General features: G+C 39.7%; 1 protein-coding gene across 4 annotated transcripts in view; it reads right to left on the bottom strand.

Moving 5' to 3' along the window:
• The window catches only part of ARNT (aryl hydrocarbon receptor nuclear translocator), a 66,681-nt gene that overhangs the window by 15,327 nt on the left and 33,835 nt on the right, over positions 1–17,519 (bottom strand). For 2 of the 4 annotated variants that reach the window (XM_081225917.1, XM_081225918.1), the window contains exons 4-10: positions 16,804–16,848; positions 14,062–14,106; positions 11,554–11,767; positions 7,009–7,222; positions 5,727–5,829; positions 2,020–2,085; positions 1,513–1,598 (exon numbers count right to left, since the gene is read on the bottom strand). In XM_081225917.1, coding sequence (XP_081082043.1) covers positions 1,513–1,598; positions 2,020–2,085; positions 5,727–5,829; positions 7,009–7,222; positions 11,554–11,767; positions 14,062–14,106; positions 16,804–16,848 — 773 coding nt within the window. The remainder of the gene's footprint in view (positions 1–1,512; positions 1,599–2,019; positions 2,086–5,726; positions 5,830–7,008; positions 7,223–11,553; positions 11,768–14,061; positions 14,107–16,803; positions 16,849–17,519) is intronic. The other 2 variants (XM_081225919.1, XM_081225920.1) reach the window with 1 other exon arrangement.

Raw genomic sequence — 17,519 nt, 5'->3', positions numbered from 1 at the left:
ATCTCAAACTCAATTGCCTTCAAAAGTCAGATATGTAAAGATTTAAAACACATGTAGATATGAAGAGACTAGGTATGAAACAATACAGACTGCTGAAAGATAAGAATAAAGGTAAACAACCCAAAGAACTTACCATATATATCAGGTACTATTTTAAGTACTTTTATAGATATTAATTCATATATTATACTCACATTAATTATAATAAACTGCAGACTACAGGTCCCACTCAAAGTATTCTAAAAGACTATGCTGGCCAAACCAAATACATATGAAGTCAGCCATTTACTCTGTGACCATATCACAGGCAGAGAACGGATGTCTTGCCTAACCTGTGACTTTCAAAGTAAGCAAACAACCAAAAATGAAATTAAACCAAACACCAATAGTTATTTATGTCCTTTGGAAAAGAGACAAGCTAGTGTTTCAATGTTTATGTGGAAAAGGAAGAAGGATGCATTTTCCCTCTACTCTGCATATTTTTCTTCTTTTTACCAAGAAAAATAGTATTTCTTTGAGAGCTACACAGGAGTATAAAAGATCATGTATATCTCAAATGCATGGTTTATACAGTATATAAACTAAAAAGTTCAAACTTCATTATGACTTAAAATTAATTTTTCTTAATTACATTTAACTACCATTTATTGGGTGCCTACCATATGCCAGGCACTAGGCTGGGCGCTTTCCTTACATTAAATCTAATCCTCACAATAACTCTATATGGGTTATATTATCTCTAAATTATAGATGAGAAAATTGAGGGGGGTTTTTTCCCATACAAGTCAAGCAACTTACCCTAAGTTATACCACTAATAAATAACAATGCCAGAATCAAACCCAGGTTTTTCCAAATCCAAAGTTTAACCTTTACCAAAATACACCACCTTGCCTCTCTTAGTTTCTATCTCCCTACAACCCCCACTTCCCAGGCACACCTAGCCAGCAGGGAGGTAATAAAATTGCTACGATTTGGAAATTCTGACAAGCCAGGTTAAAAGGTTGATCTTTGTACCCCAACCACTTTTCTCACATTCCCTTTTTGACTTCAAGTTCTAGTAAAATTAAACTGCTCACATCCTGATTTAAAGTCTTTGCAGAGAATATCCCCTTTACAAGTTACTACAATCAAGCCATTTCCCCCTTCTCCATCCAAGTCTTGCTCCTACTTTAGAAAACTTTCCCAAATCAACTGCATTCAATGTCAACTGCTTCTTTGCACACAAATACTTAGATACAGGTATTCAGTATACATTACTATTTGGACATTTAAAAACTACATTCTGTGACACAGCCATCACCAAGTCATTTTCAAGTCTGAGTAATCCATCTCCCTAACTGGAATATAAGATCCATAAAGGAAGGGAAGGAGTCCACTTTTTCTTTCCTATTACAGTTTAAACCAAAGTACATTTCATATACTACAGGTACATGATAAATATTAGCTAACTTTCTTGGACTCTGTGAGGAACTTGCTGCACCCAGGAAGAAGTCACTGTTCAACTTTCCTACCTGCTGGGGGCCAGGCCTTGATATAGCCTGTGCAGTGGACCACCACGAAATGAGGTTCCCCATCCTTCACAGAGCCAAGTCCATTCCTAGAAAAATTACAGGTGTGAGGAGAAAACCCTACCCAGTAACATTTAAAAGGCAATGCTGGCTTAGTACCTTTAACTTTATAGGCTCTTGGGTGTTTATAAACCAGGACGACTGTACTTGGACCTTTCCCACCCAAAAGTGACCAGCATATTTTTTACCTTTGCCAAAGTAAAGCAACTGAAAGGTACTGCAGCAGGAAGAAAGTAGCAGTAGGTAAAGTGGTAGCTTAACTTTCTTAAACAGGATGAGCAAAAGCTTTAGGAGTTCAGGAAAATATTGCCAGAAAAAAAGTAACTGGAAGTGAGGGATGAGGGTGAGGGCTGCTGAAGGAAGTACATAGTAAAATAGTTGAAAATGTGACGATCTCTAAAGGTACTTGGCCATCCCTTTGGGTTTTTTTTTTACAGCTTAGGATCTCACCTGCATCTGTTTCTTACAAAGCTCAGTCTATTCATGGAGACTGGGTCCACAGAGCTATTGCCACACCTGTTTCAATGAACAGAGAGATTAAAAGCAATTAAGTTGCACTATCATTCATACAACTCAACAAAAAAACAAACAACCCAGTGGAAAAATGGGCAGAAGACTTAAAGAGACATTTCTCCAAAGAAGAAATACAGATGGCCAATAGGCACATGAAAAGATGCTCAACATCGCTAATTATTAGAGAAATGCAAATCAAAACTACAATGAAGTACCACTTCATGCCGGTCAGAGTGGCCATCATTAAAATGTCTAAAAATAACAAATGGCGGAGAGGGTATGGAGAAAAGGGAACCCTCCTACACTGTTGGTGGGAACGTATGTTGGTGCAGCCACTGTGGGAAACAGTATGGAGGTTCCTCAGAAAACTAAAAATAGAATTACCATATGATCTAGCAATCCCACTCCTGGGAATATACCCAGACAAAACTATAATTCAAAAAGGTATTATAGGGCTTCCCTGGTGGCGCAGTGGTTGAGAGTCCGCCTGCCGATGCAGGGGACACGGGTTTGTGCCCCGGTCCGGGAAGATCCCGCGTGCCGCGGAGCGGCTGGGCCCGTGAGCCATGGCCGCTGAGCCTGTGTGTCCGGAGCCTGTGCTCCGCAACGGGAGAGGCCACAGCAGTGAGAGGCCCGCATACCGCCAAAAAAAAAAAAAAAAAGGTATTATACATGCACCCCTATGTTCACAGCAGCACTTTTCGCAATAGCCAAGACATGGAAACAACCTAAATGTCCACTGAAAGAATGGATAAAGAAGATGTGGTACATATATACAATGGAATACTACCCAGCCACAAAAAAGAACAAAATGGCATTTGCAGCAACATGGATGCAACTAGAGATCATTATATTAAGTGAAGTAAAACAGAAAGAGAAAGACAAATACCATATGATATCACCTATATGTGGAATCTAAAATATGACACAAATGAACCTATCTATGAAACAGAAACAGAATCAGGGACATAGAGAACAGACTGGAGGTTGCCAAGGGTGGGGGAGGTAGGAGAGGACTGGATTGGGAGTCTGGGATTAGCAGATGCAAACTGGTATATGTAGAATGGATAAACAACAAGGTCCTACTGTATAGCACAGGGAACTATTTTCAATATCCTGTGATAAACTATAATGGAAAAGAATATGAAAAAATATATATATATGTATAACTGAGTCACTTTGCTGCACAGCAGTAATTAACACAACACTGTAATTCAACTATACTTCAATAAAAAAAATAATTAAGGGCCTCCCTGGTGGCGCAGTGGTTGAGAGTCCGCCTGCCGATGCAGGGGATGCGGGTTCGTGCCCCGGTCTGGGAGGATCCCACATGCAGCGGAGCGGCTGGGCCCGTGAGCCACGGCCGCTGGGCCTGCGCGTCCGGAGCCTGTGCTCCGCAACGGGAGAGGCCATAACAGTGAGAGGCCCGCATACCACAAAAAAAAAAAAGAAAAAAAAAAAATAATTAAAAAAAAAAGTTGCACTACACTATCAAAGAGGCTTCCATCAGTTAACAGCCAGATGACAGGCTCTGAATACAACTTGACACAGAAAATTGGTAACAATGCTCCTAACAAGGAAGGATAAAGAAGTCAGGTTTGGTATTTCTAAAACTTGTAACTGTCTCAGAGTTTTAAGTCAAAATGTTCTACATGCTCTGCAAATGCAGAGATTCTCTACATCAGGGGTTAGTATACTTTTTCTGTAAATGACCAGACAGTAAATATTTTCAGCTTTGTGGGCCATACAATCTGTTGCAACTAGTCAGTTCTGCTATCATAGCACAAAAGCAGCTACAGACAGTATGCGAACAAATGGGCATGGCTATGTTCTAATAAAGATTTATTTACAAACAAAGAGTTGTGGTTTGTTGACTCCAGCACTATGCTGCAACACAGTCTATTTGCTATATTTCGTTATTATTTATCTTGCTCCTGCCTATGTCTTTGCATTAGCCATGTCCACATGTTGCAACACTCTCCCATCCTCTCTTTCACTTCTTTAATAATAATAAATAAAATTTACACAGAATTTTACATGTGTCATGCATATTTTAAGCATCTTTACATATATTTATTCATCTAATCCTTATAACGACTTTATGAGGTTGATATAACTCCCAATATTAGATGAAGAAATAAAAACACAAAGCAGGGGGACCCTCCCTGGTGGTCCAGTGGTTAAGAATCTGCCTTCCAATGCAGGAGACGCAGGTTCGATCCCTTGTCAGGGAACTAATATCCCAGATGCTGTGGAGCAACTAAGCCTGTGAGCCACAACTACTGAGACCACCCGCTCTGGAGCCCACACACCACAACCAGAGAGCCCACACATCACAACTACTGAGCCCATGTGCTCTGGAGCCTGCACACCGCAACTAGAGAGAAGCCCACGCGCTGCAACGAAGAGCCCATGCGCTGCAACTAAGACCCAACGCAGCCAAAAATAAATAAATAAATAAATAAATAAATATTTTAAAAAAGCAAACACAAAGCAGTCATTTAATCTGCTCAAGGTCTCAGAAGATAAGTGATAAATCCAGTAGTCTGGGTCCAGAAACTACTCTAAACCACTAAGCCACATAATATTCAATTTTTTAAAATATTTATTTATTTATTTATTTTGCAGTATGCGGGCCTCTCACTGTTGTGGCCTCTCCCGTTGCGGAGCACAGGCTCCGGACGCGCAGGCTCAGCGGCCGTGGCTCACGGGCCCAGCCGCTCCACGGCATGTGGGATCTTCCCAGACCGGGGCACGAACCGGTGTCCCCTGCATCGGTAGGCGGACTCTCAACCACTGCGCCACCAAGGAAGCCCCTAATGATGGGCTATTTATTTATTTTTTTTGCGGTGCGCGGGTCTCTCACTGTTGTGGCCTCGGGGCACGAACCCGTGTCCCCTGCATCGGGGGGCGGACTCTGAACCACTGCGCCACCAGGGAAGCCTCAATTTTTATACTCCCCCAGGAAACTTTTCTTAATATCCTATTCATCATTTCTAAGAAGTATCCTCTCGTACAATGTAGTCAATTTCCATTATACAATCTGCATTTATTTTGTGACTTTAAGAGGTGTTTTCTCTAGCTGTGAAGAAAAGTATCACCATCCTTTCTTCAGAATCCTAAAATGTATAGTATATAATTTATTAATGCTAAATATTAAGTGAAAGACATAATAAAGTCTTAAATTTCTACAAAAAAAGGAGGGGTGCAGAAATGGTCTGAGTACATGGATGTTGCCTCGTGATATACTGGGAAAAAACATAGGTATTGGCGTCCGACTAGTATGGATTAAAATAAAACCCTGTATCAAACATTATCTATGTAATCCTGGGAAGTCAATTTCTTTGAGTCTTTTTTTTTTTTTAATCAGCAAAATAGTAACCATGAATTCTACCCTATTGGGCAGTTGTGGGAAATGAGATGACAGACATAAAGCACCTATCATAATGTTTGGCATAGGAGGAGTTCAGTAAATGTTAGTTTCCTTAACACTTTATTCTGTGTTACAACTCACGTGGGTCTTGAGAGCTAAATTTAATCTAATTGGAGCTTGGATTTAGAAGTTTAACTCCTCTGACCAGAAATCAAACCCTCAGCTCTTAATTCTTCCTATGGCAAATCACAATCCTCATCCTAACACTCACCTCATACGGCAAATAAAAGATCTCCTTGAGCCCATACACATCCTCATGGAAGACTGCTGACCTTCCTTTTTCACTGTTCCAGTCTTCAGATCAAGGATACGCCCTGAAGAAGGATGTGAAGAACAGTCTGGAGTACATTCTTGTGTATGGGGAAGAGGGAGAGAGAGATACTGGAGGCAAAGATAAGTAAGTAGCCTATTCATGCTCTCCAATCTCCTTGCTTATAAGAGAATAAGCCAAGTAGGAGACGGATTTTTTTCAAGCCTAAACCACCTCAGTTCCCATCAGTGAATCTTACTCTTCCGTTCAAAGCACTGGAAATAACTTTGTGCAAGGCAAGACAGGAGTAGAAGTAGGTAAAGTTGGCAAGCAAGAGCAAGGCTATATCCTTAAGTCTGATTATTTTTATAAACACGCATGCATGTGCGTGTGCACGCACACACACACACGGAGCGAATGTCACTGGTTTAATAACAAATAATTTTATATGCTACAGAAATCTGTCTCATGCTAAAATTGTTCCTCCCTTTATTATACAGAAGCCAGTGGGAACTTTTGGGAAAAAGAAGAACTAAGAAAATGAAACCCATAAAAACATAAATGAAAGCTAAATACCAACATTAATATGACCATAATGGATTTTATTTTAATTACCAGTTTTAATCTGCTTCCACATTAAAATTTTTTCTAGATCGCTTAGGAGCAGATGTGACTTGTTTCCTTCAGCCAAACTAGGGCAAAAGGACTGAATAACATTAAATGGGGGGGTGGAGGTGGGGGCAAAAACAAGACAGAAAGATAGTATAAATACAAAAAAAAAAACACCTTATACACTGATAATCATCCCCCTCTAAAATAAAAATCTACTATCATAGAACCTAATACCAAGCCAAAGCCAAGCACAACTGGATAGAAAAAATACCAGGTATTTACCCATACAAATGAGACAGAAAATGGATAATTTCATTCTTCTGGAATGGCTGGAGGGGTGGGGGTGGGGGTTATTGTAGGCTTGGCCTTTACTGTGTATTTACACTAATATTAAGATCAAAGTAAACTTTTTATGAGCACTGTCACTAATGAAACATTTTCTAAAGATGAGCTACAAAATATATTACCTGCATGTGGATAAAAAGAACAGATTATATTCATTAAAGGAGAAAATTCTAAAAGTTTTGCCAGATTCAATCAAAAAATTTAAGAGTTAAAACACCTCTTCTATCTCAGAAAAAAAAAAGAAGAAAGAATTTGCCATTCATTTTCCATCCACATTAACTCATACCTGTCAGGGCATTTTCCGAAGTGGAAAGCTGCTCACGAAGTTTGTCCACATCATCTGGGTGCACCTGATCATAGAGTGTGCTACCAAACCATTCAGACTGCGGCTGGTTCAAAACAGGGGTCACTGAGTCAGAGACATATACCACCCGGCCTGTCTCACATGAGACAATAAACAGAAAGCCATCTGCTGCCTCCAAGATCAAATGTTTCAGTTCCTGCCCAAGGAAGAGAAATACAAGTTAATACTGAACTCTTCTAAAAAACCAAATATTATTCATGGAAAGAAGTAAGACACTTCAGGCCATATGTATCTCTCCATAAGTAATTGCTGGCTTCTGTCTAATCCACAGGCACAGCTTTGCAACCTAAATGTAACTACCCTCACAGACAGAAGAGTTTTTTCCAATAGGTATTTATTTCCTCTATGTGTCTATGTCACTATCCACCTCCTCCTCTTTACCTCAGAACTCAAGACAGGGAATAAAAAGGCTTACCATTAACAATAATTGAGTTCTTGGGCTTCCCTGGTGGCACAGTGGTTAAGAATCCTCCTGCCAATGCAGGGGACACGGGTTCAAGCCCTGGCCTGGGAAGTTCCCACATGCCGTGGAGCCACGAAGCCCATGCGCCACAACTACTGACCCTGCGCTCTAGAGCCCGCTCGCCACAACTACTGAAGCCCCCATGCCTAGAGCCCATGCTCCACCACAAGAAAAGCCACCACAATGAGAAGCCTGCGCACCGCAACTAAGAGTGGCCCCCACTCGCCACAACTAGAGAAAGCCCGTGCACAGCAATGAAGACCCAACACAGCCAAAAATAAATAAATTAAATAAATAAATAAATTTTAAAAAATTATTTTTTAAATAAATAATTGAGTTCTTGATCTCACTCTCTCTGGTCTCTTTTTAGGGTCTTGCTCTACAAATATTGCTGTTTTTCTCTCTCTTTCCCCTCAGATCTTTTTTTTTTTAAATTAATTTATTTATTTATGTATTTATTTTTGGCTGCGTTGTGTCCTCATTGCTGTGCGCAGGCTTTCTCTAGTTGTGGCGAGCGGGGGCCACCCTTTGTTGCAGTGCGCGGGCTTCTCATTGCGCTGGCTTCTCTTGTTGCGGAGCACAGGCTCTTGGCGCACAGGCTTCAGTCGTTGTGGGTCACGGGCTCTAGAGTGCAGGCTCAGTAGTTGTGGTGCATGGGCTTAGTTGCTCCGCCGTATGTGGGATCTTCCTGGACGAGGGCTCAAACCTGTGTCCCCTGCACTGGCAGGTGGATTCTTAACCACTGCGCCATGAGGGAAGTCCCTCCCCTCAGATCTTAAACATGATCAAGTTTTCTCAATTCTATACAAAACTTCCCTCAACTTTGCCCAATTCATCTTTCAACGCCAAGCTTAAATTAAGAGTAGGGTTACACTCACTGGCTCTACTCTCTTACTTTTCACTTATTTCTCAAACCCACTGCAATCTTCACTCTAAACCACTACATTCATGTTTTTTCAGGTTACTAATGTATTCCTAACTGCCAACTCAAGTCCCCTTTCCTGAGTCCATATCATTTTACTCAATCTCACTGCATATCTGATAGTGTTGTTCATTTTATCCTTTAAATTTTATTTCTCCCTAGCTTCTATGACACTGCACTCCAACTTATACTTCCTTTCCAAATGTGCCTTCTCTGCTTCACGTTCCCTTTCCTTCGTTCAAGTCTCAAGTGTAGGCATTTCCAAGGTTCTATCTTAAGTTCTCTTCTCTATTCCATACTCTCTTCCTGAGAAATCATATCCACTCCTCCACTAAGAAATGACACCCAAATCTATATGCCTAGACTTGCCTAAAATCTATTAAGCATCTCCAAATAGACATTTTACCAGCAATTCAATTTCAACATCTCAAAACCTGTCATTTCCCCCTTCAAAAATAATCCTCTGGGCTTCCCTGGTGGCGCAGTGGTTGAGAGTCTGCCTGCTAATGCAGGGGACACGGGTTCGAGCCCTGGTCTGGGAGGATCCCACATGCCACGGAGCAACTAGGCCCGTGAGCCACAGCTACTGAGCCTGCGCGTCTGGAGCCTGTGCTCCGCAACAAGAGAGGCCGCGATAGTGAAAGGCCCGCGCACCGCGATGAAGAGTGGCCCCCGCTTGCCACAACTAGAGAAAGCCTCGCACAGAAACGAAGACCCAACACAGCAAAAATAAATAAATAAATTACTAAAAAATAAAAAAAAATAAAGAGTCCTTTAAAAAATAATAATAATAATAATCCTCTGTGCTCTTCTAGCATTCCCTTTCTTGATTAACAGTAACCCCTTCCTCTCAGGATACAGGCCTCAAAACTCTAACTCCTTTTTCTCACACTCCAGGGATAACTCAGTTTTATCAATTTTATTTTCAAATACAACGTCACTGTCCTAGTCATCTCATGCCAAGACAAATGGTCTTCCTGCTTTCACTGTCTCCAATCCATCCTTAAAATGCTACCACATTTTTTACAGCTCCCCATTGCCTAAAAATTAAAATCTAAATTATTTAACATAACACCTAAATATTCCATCATCAGGTCCCAGCCTACTTTCCTATTACCATCTCCCAAGGCATGCTAAACTACCTGATTTTCCTTAAATAACCTGATTATTCTCACTATGCTTTTGATCAAGTTATTTCCAATATTTACAACACTATTCCCCTATTCTTCGCTTTCCATATTTGCACTTCTACAGGACTTATTACTGCACCTCCTTCTGATACAGAACTGATTCTGTGTTTATATTATGATTGATTTACTTACATGTCTGTTTCTACCAGTGACTATCTCTTACCATGCTTTACATTTCTAATAGCACAAAGCACCTGGTTAGCTTACAAAATGTGCATTACTGGAGTTTGCTGAATCAATATCTGTATGTGTTCTGTTAGAACAAATTAGCTATTTCATTGTACATATATATAAAATCTGTGCTATATGTACTTTCATATAGACCATCCTATTTGGAAAATTCTTATTGCTTTCTTCCAAATTATATTCTTTCTTTCCTTCTAATCCTCTGAATAAAAGCATGGCATCACAGGTCAATTTTTTCTTCCCTATATTTGCTATATTTTACAAATTTTTCTGCAATAACCAGGTGTTATTTTTAATAAAACACAACATGGCTTCCTTACTCTTTGAAGTTTTTGCTGACTGTTCTCACTCAGGCCTGGCCATTCTATTCACTTTAGCTATCCCTCTAGTATGTATATATAGATATAGATATAGATATAGATATAGATATATATATACACACACACACACACATATATACACACACACACACACACATTAATCCTATATAAATTATTAATAAGTTTTTTTAAGGCATTTCTTCTCCGTACCCATTTTCCTATCATTTTTCACTTATGTGTGTATCCTACCACTCACATATTCATATTCAGACTGAGTTCCTGAAAGGCTGGAAATGTTTTTGCCTTCTCTATTTTTCTCATAGTTCATCAAATGTAACAGAGCACATCTCTAAGCAACAACAACTTCCTATTAGACTCCTTGTATCACTAAAACTGGAAGCTGCTTCAAGAATAAAAAATAGTTTCCTTCCATCCTCTATAACCCTAAAGCCAAGGAAAAGGACTGGTTCATGGACACAGTCATTTCTTCTCCCTGTGATTCCACTGTTCTTTATGAGTACAGTTCTAAAGTACCTATAAGTTTTGCTAAATAGCTTTCACAATTCTTCTCTACTTCTCACTGCTCCAAAGCTAATAAATGGTATAGTCAGGGATCAAAACTCACTTTCCCATGGTCTGAATATTTCCTTCAGAGCGGAATTCTTGTGCTTTAAAGAATCTACAGGGGGCTTCCCTGGTGGCGCAGTGGTTGAGAGTCCACCTGCCGATGCAGGGGACACAGGTTCGTGCCCCGGTCCGGGAGAATCCCACATGCCGCAGAGCGACTAGGCCCGTGAGCCATGGCCGCTGAGCCTGTGCGTCTGGAGCCTGTGCTCCGCGTCGGGAGAGGCCACAACAGTGAGAGGCCCGCGTACCACAAAAAAAAAAAAAAAAAGAATCTACAGGGACTTCCCTAGTGGCACAGTGGTTAAGAATCTGCCTGCCAATGCAGGGGACACGGGTTTGAGCCCTGGTCCGGGAAGATCCCATATGCTGCGGAGCAACTAAGCCCATGTGCCACAACTACTGAGCCTGTTCTCTAGAGCCCACAAACCACAACTACTGAGCCCGCAAGCCACAACTACCGAAGCTCGCGCGCCTAGAGCCCGTGCTCCACAACAAGAGAAGCCACCGCAATGAGAAGAAGCCTGCGCACCACAACTAAGAGTAGTCCCCGCTCACCGCAACTAGAAAAAGCCTGCACGCAGCAACAAAGACCCAAAGCAGTCGAAAAATAAATTAAATAAATAAATAAATAAGAAACTACAGACTCAGCTCTGCTCTGACTCCCAATATAATGCGCTATTCAGGATTATGGTCATCTACCCCAAAAGGATGAAAACCTTCAAAAGATTCTAGACTCTCTTAGCTGTGCTTCCCAGAGACCTGATCAGTGAGGAAAGACGGCTTGTAGGTGCCATCAGTGGATGTGTTGCCAGTTCCTCGCAAGGACTTCATGTGAGAAACCGCCATGCGTAAGATGGTTAGCTTGTCTGGTTTTCGAGCCAGGGCACTACAGGTGGGTACCATGTCTGACAGTTCTGTTATGTAGGCTGTCATCTTGTTCCGTCGGCGCCGTTCAATTTCACTATGGTTTTCCCTGCATGGAGAGAGAGAGAGGAGAAGCCCCATCCAGGTGGTCACATCTGGCCATTTGGGAGCCGGGAGAGAGATATGAATACCAAGTGAGCTGCTGAAGAAATACGGTATTTAGATTTAGTGATGCTTAAGTCTCAGAAGTTAAAGTAAGGTTTGCCAAACTTCTCATGCAGAGCAAGTATGGAATAGAAACTAATATGGCAGACAGGGTACAAGCAGATACCAGTAATTCTAACTCCTGGAAACTTCACTTCCTATGTAAATTACCACTCCCTCAGAACAAAGTGTGTTTTAAGAAATGACAGTCTTGGGAAGCAGCCACATAGCACAGGGAGATCACCTCAGTGCTTTGTGACCACCTAGAGGGGTGGGATAGGGAGGGTGGGAGGGATGGAGACACAAGAGGGAAGAGATACGGGGATATATGTATATGTATAGCTGAATCACTTTGTTATAAAGCAGAAACTAACACACCATTGTAAAGCAATTATGCTCCAATAAAGATGTTAGAAAAAGAAGAAATGACAGTCTTAAAAAATGTTGAAAGCAGCTTGGCTGATTTCATGTGTACCAATTCAACTTTTTAAATGCTGAAAACATATAATGACCAATTTTTTCCAACACAAGTATGTTGCTCAACAGCTGATACAAGAATTGATAGTATAGATTCCCTTGGTCTATAAAATGCTGTTTGTTCTAAGCATCTCTCTTATTCTCAACACTAGACAGCAGAATTGGAAGTTTTACTTGTCCCACTAATGCACAAAGCCCTACCTTCTCTATCTGGGTTTGGTGCCAGTACACTGAGCTCATGAGATTTGTAAGATACCATCTACTAGAGGTCCCTTATGGGTGCCCAATTTGGGACAAAGTGAACTGGAGAACAGGAGTGAAGTGGACAGGAAGATGTTTAAAGGCCTGAAAACATATAATCTGGATCTCACCAGGGTAAGTGGAACATATCTCCAATACTGACTTCCTCAGAATCAGAGTATCATTGTTAAAAATAATAATCCAGTAGTTTTCAAACTGGATTTCTGAAAAGCCTAATAGTTCCTCAGTGTCTTCTATGGGACTGCTTCAAGGAGAGACCCAAACAACATGCTACATTTCTGTTTTTACTTGAGCAGCTTTGCTTTTGTCTTTTTTATTGACTTCTATTACCACTTAAGGATTCTATTGGAACAAAAGTTCTCTGCCAAAACAAAAAGAACACAACAAATCTAACATAAATCTTCTTTATGATAAGAGCAAACTAAGGTCAAGCAGTTAATCGACTCTTCTAAGGGCTGCCCTCATTCCCAATGAATGCAATGTTCTTCCCACCATACCACACCAATCAGGTTTATGAAGAGTGAAAGAGTTCGTAGGAGGCATAAGTTGAAATGGCAGCAAAATGAGCTTGCGGCTCAGCTGAAAGAGGAAATGGTAGGTAAGAGGGGGGAAGTAATAAAAACTGGTACTGGTATTAGTGATCTACCTCTTACTGAGTCATCCCAAATCACAGAGACCAAAAAACAGGAAAATTTGGGCACAACATTTCTTCCACAGTATTTCTACATTATCAACAACAGTCTCCAAAGAGAACTCCATAGAGTCTCCTTTACTGAAAAGGTCTCACAACATAGATTCACATTTAGTTACTTTGCCTGAGAAACATAAAATTCTAAGCTCAAACATAAAGCACCCATTTTCCTAGTATCTGACAGATTTCTGACACTGAAATCCATAAGGCTGATCTTTTAAATAGCCACATCTAGGCTGCTAAGCTTTTCTGGGAAACACAAAAGGTTCAATCACCAAAGCAACACCAGTACTGCCGTGACAAAGTAATCTAGGCTGTGAGCCTACATAGGAAAATAAGGGTGAGTCTTCTAGAGAGGTGTGGAGTAAATACTGAGGCCTAAAGACTGGGAACTAATTGCAAACACAGATATATTTATTGGTTTTCTGATAAAGGAATATTTCCCTGCTAAAGCACCAAATGGCACAGCTGCACTGTTTCTGAAAGCTTTTTATTCTGTGAAACTTAGTGCTAAGATAAAGATAAAAAGAGAAATCTATAAAAACTAATAGCAATTTCTTAAATTCCTAAGTAAAGTTCCTTCAACCACCCACTTTCTGATGGGGGAAGCCAAAGTTCCTGTTACACACAAACTTCTAAAAATCCCGTCCTCTCTTGCCACAGACAAGGAAAAACACGAAGAGAAAGGGGAAGAAAAGAGCAGAATAAGAAAAAGGATAGAAAAAGCAGCATGATCTGCTTCATCATGCCAAAAGACACTGTTCTCCTACCTGGCGAGTCTCTCCTTATCCGCAGAGCTCTGCTCATCATCCGACCTAAAAACAGAATTAACGAACTAAGCTAAAAGTAAAATAAAAAGAAAGAAGGAAGGAAGGAAGGGAGGGAGGGAGGAAGGGAAGAAGGGAAGAAAGAGGAAGAAAGGAAGGGAGGGAGGAAGGGAAGGAGAGAGGGAAGGGACAGAGAAAAAAGGGAAGGGAAGAGAAGGAAAGAAAAGAAATAGAACAAAACAGATGCAGAGAAGAGAGGGGAAAATGGAAATATGGACAAGAACCTTGCCTGTAACTCTAGAAAGCCATCTGTTAGGATTAAGAAAAAGTAACTTACAGGACAAAGGTCAACATAAAAGCAAGGCCAATATTCATTATAAATTAACATAATCTGAGCACAGTAAGCCAATCATTCTCTGTAGAAACCAAGGATATACAGTTTGAACAAGAAACAAACATGGGAATACCATTCTTACACACTGCTCCCAATCTGAAAAAAAAATGATATCCACATATGCTATTCTATAATGAAAAAAAATCAAACAGTATATCATGATAAGAATGTCAAATAAGTGACCACAATCTTTCTATAACACACATACAGCACACATGCACTCACAGACAAAAGAACCAAACAGCTTCACTGGAGAAATTATATAAATAAAACTAAGAGCTAAGTTTCTGATATATCCCCTATCAATGATTTGATCCTAAAGTAGTAAATTTCTATTCAGTCACTTTCCCATTTCTCTGCAATAAAGCCATAACATTGCTAGATCCTAATACCAACTCCCCCTTCCCTGGAGGGGGCTACAAAGATTATCACTAAATTTCTCTGGATAACTAAAATACTATAAGGGTTGGTGACAACTGAAGAAACAAGGTGTTGGTAGGCCAGTTTATCAGTAATCAATTCCATCTTAAATATATATATAAATATAAAGAGATTAACAACAAATGGAGTAAGAAAAAAAGTCTAAGTATGACATAACAGGCTGAAAGACTAGCTACTAAAAATGACAAGTATAATGACTTTATCAATATATGGGAAAGTTTCTAAAAAATGGCCAGCAGGAAAAAAAAAAAGAGACAAAAAATAACATAGTAATGATAAGAACGATGTGAAAACTTATGCATACTGACCAGAAGAGAAAGAAAACAGTGATATTAAGTGAAGTTTCATGTTCATTGGGTTGTTATAATTCCTTAACAAACTACAAGTCATTTTTTCAAAAAGTTGGGAAAATTCATTTAAGCTTCTGAAGGCCCTCTAACTGAATTCCGAAGGAGGATATGTGAGGTGAACTAGCTTAACAAATAATATCTTAAAGAAATGAGTTCTGGGAATTCCCTGAAGTCCAGTGGTTAGGACTCTGCACTTTCACTGCTGAGGGCACAGGTTCAACCCCTGGTCAGCGAACTAAGATCCCACAAGCCACACAGTGTGGCCAAAAAGAAAAAAAAAAAGAAAAAGAAATGAGTTCTTTTGTTTGAAAGTTAAATATCTAAAATTCCTATTACTACTCCTACCCCTACAGATCCATAATCCCTTACCCACTCTAATATTTCCGAGTGAAATACATGAATGTATGTATATTCACATTAAGCAAGACAAATGAAGGCTAAAACAGTTCAGGTCATGTTTTCATAGCTTTTAGGAATTTCAGTCAAGAGACTGTGAATCTGTACCACCACTACTATTTGATGGCTTCACTTTCCAATGCAGCTTTTGAAAAACTACTCCCCAAATCCCTATTATTAACTTCTCATTTTAGAGATGGTTCACATCCTAAAATGTTTACAAGTATCTACTTCGATAAACAAATTCTTCAAAAACCTCTTAAATTCACTCCTTTCCTACTGTCATTGCCACCATTCTAGCCCAGGCCCTCACGATTTTATCACTGTCTTATTATTTCAATAGCCTCCTATCTACCTCCCTGACTACAGTGCTTCTGTTTAATCAGTCCTATATACTGCTACTAGAGAAAAATCCCATATGCATTTTATATATGAGCATATCATTCAAAGCTTATGATGGCATCTCACTGCTTCAGAGTAGTTTTAAACTACTCTGACTGATATTTCTTAGTCCTCTACATCAATTGTTCTCAATGTATGGGCCCCAGACCAGCAGTATCAGCAATGAATAAATAGTAAATGCTTATTAGTTAAGCACTGGATTTGGGATTATTCACTTTTCTGAGGTGGCTGCAAACTCGATTTTTAAAAAACAAATAATTTACCACTTAATAATATATAGAATAAACTTTCTAAAAAGAAACCAATATTTGACTTGAGAAGGATGTGTTTAATAAAGCAAAGTATTTTTCATCCTCTTGACAGATAAACATATTTTTTTCAATAAAAGCTCCAGTCTTCACATAAATCATTTCTTTGCTGTTATTTTTAAAAGAATAAAACCATTATCTATACAGATTTTGAAGATCCACTTAATAATAAATGCAACAAAGAAATTCATATTGTTTGTGTTTCTGTGGACACTGTATAGCTATCTATCACATACATAAAAACACTGGCTAAAATATACCATTAGTTTGAAGCCGTAAGTCTGAAGCCCTGTTATCCGAACGTAAACAACAAGTATAATACTAAGTTTCACCAGCTTTCAGAAGAAGAAACAGACTGGATAGAGAAATTAACTCTCACTGAGATAAAATTAAAACTCAGTATTTTTGAATCGCCTGGTCCCACGACAAGGACCAAGATGCTCTACTACATTACCTGGCAAACCGCTCCTTATCATTAGACATCTGATCATCATCACACCTGAAGGAGAAAAAAAGGGGCTTAGTCCAAGGCATTACACTTGTTATATCTATTTCACTCTGAAAGGAAAACTAGAAAGGGGTAAAAAATATTCAACAACAAAAAAAGCCAATGAAAAGGCATCACAAAACAATAGAGCTAATAACAGCATCCCACAGAACTTAAAAACCCATGATTATTATTTGTCAGGTTTCTAATGTGTCCTTTACTCTTACTTATCAGACATTCCAAAAAAAGATGATGATCTCATGAGGGCACAGCTGACTACCCTGTCAACACCACTGAGGTTAGGGTTGTTTTGTTTTTGTTTTTCATTAATTATGGCAAAAAGCGTATAACACAAAATTTACCATCTTAACCATTTTTAAGTGTACAATTCAGTGGTGCTAACTACAATATATTCACACTTGTGCAAAATATCTCTAGAACTTTTTCACCTTGAAAAACTGAAATTCTATAGCTACTGAACACCATCCTCCCACTCTCCCAGCCCCCATCCCACGCCCAGCTCCTGGCAACCACCATTCTACTTTCTGTCTCTCTGATTTCGGCTACTTTAGATCCTCATATAAGTGAAATCGTACAGTATTTATCTTTTTGTGACTGGCTCATTTCATTTAGTATAATGTCCTCAAGGTTCACCCACATTGTACTATGTGATAGAATTTCCT

The sequence above is a fragment of the Mesoplodon bidens genome (genome assembly GCF_964165515.1).
Source record: "Mesoplodon bidens genome assembly, chromosome: 2".
Lineage (NCBI taxonomy): Eukaryota > Metazoa > Chordata > Mammalia > Artiodactyla > Ziphiidae > Mesoplodon > Mesoplodon bidens.
Note: the sequence above shows the minus strand (reverse complement) of the source record. Positions and strands in the feature narration are given on the sequence as shown.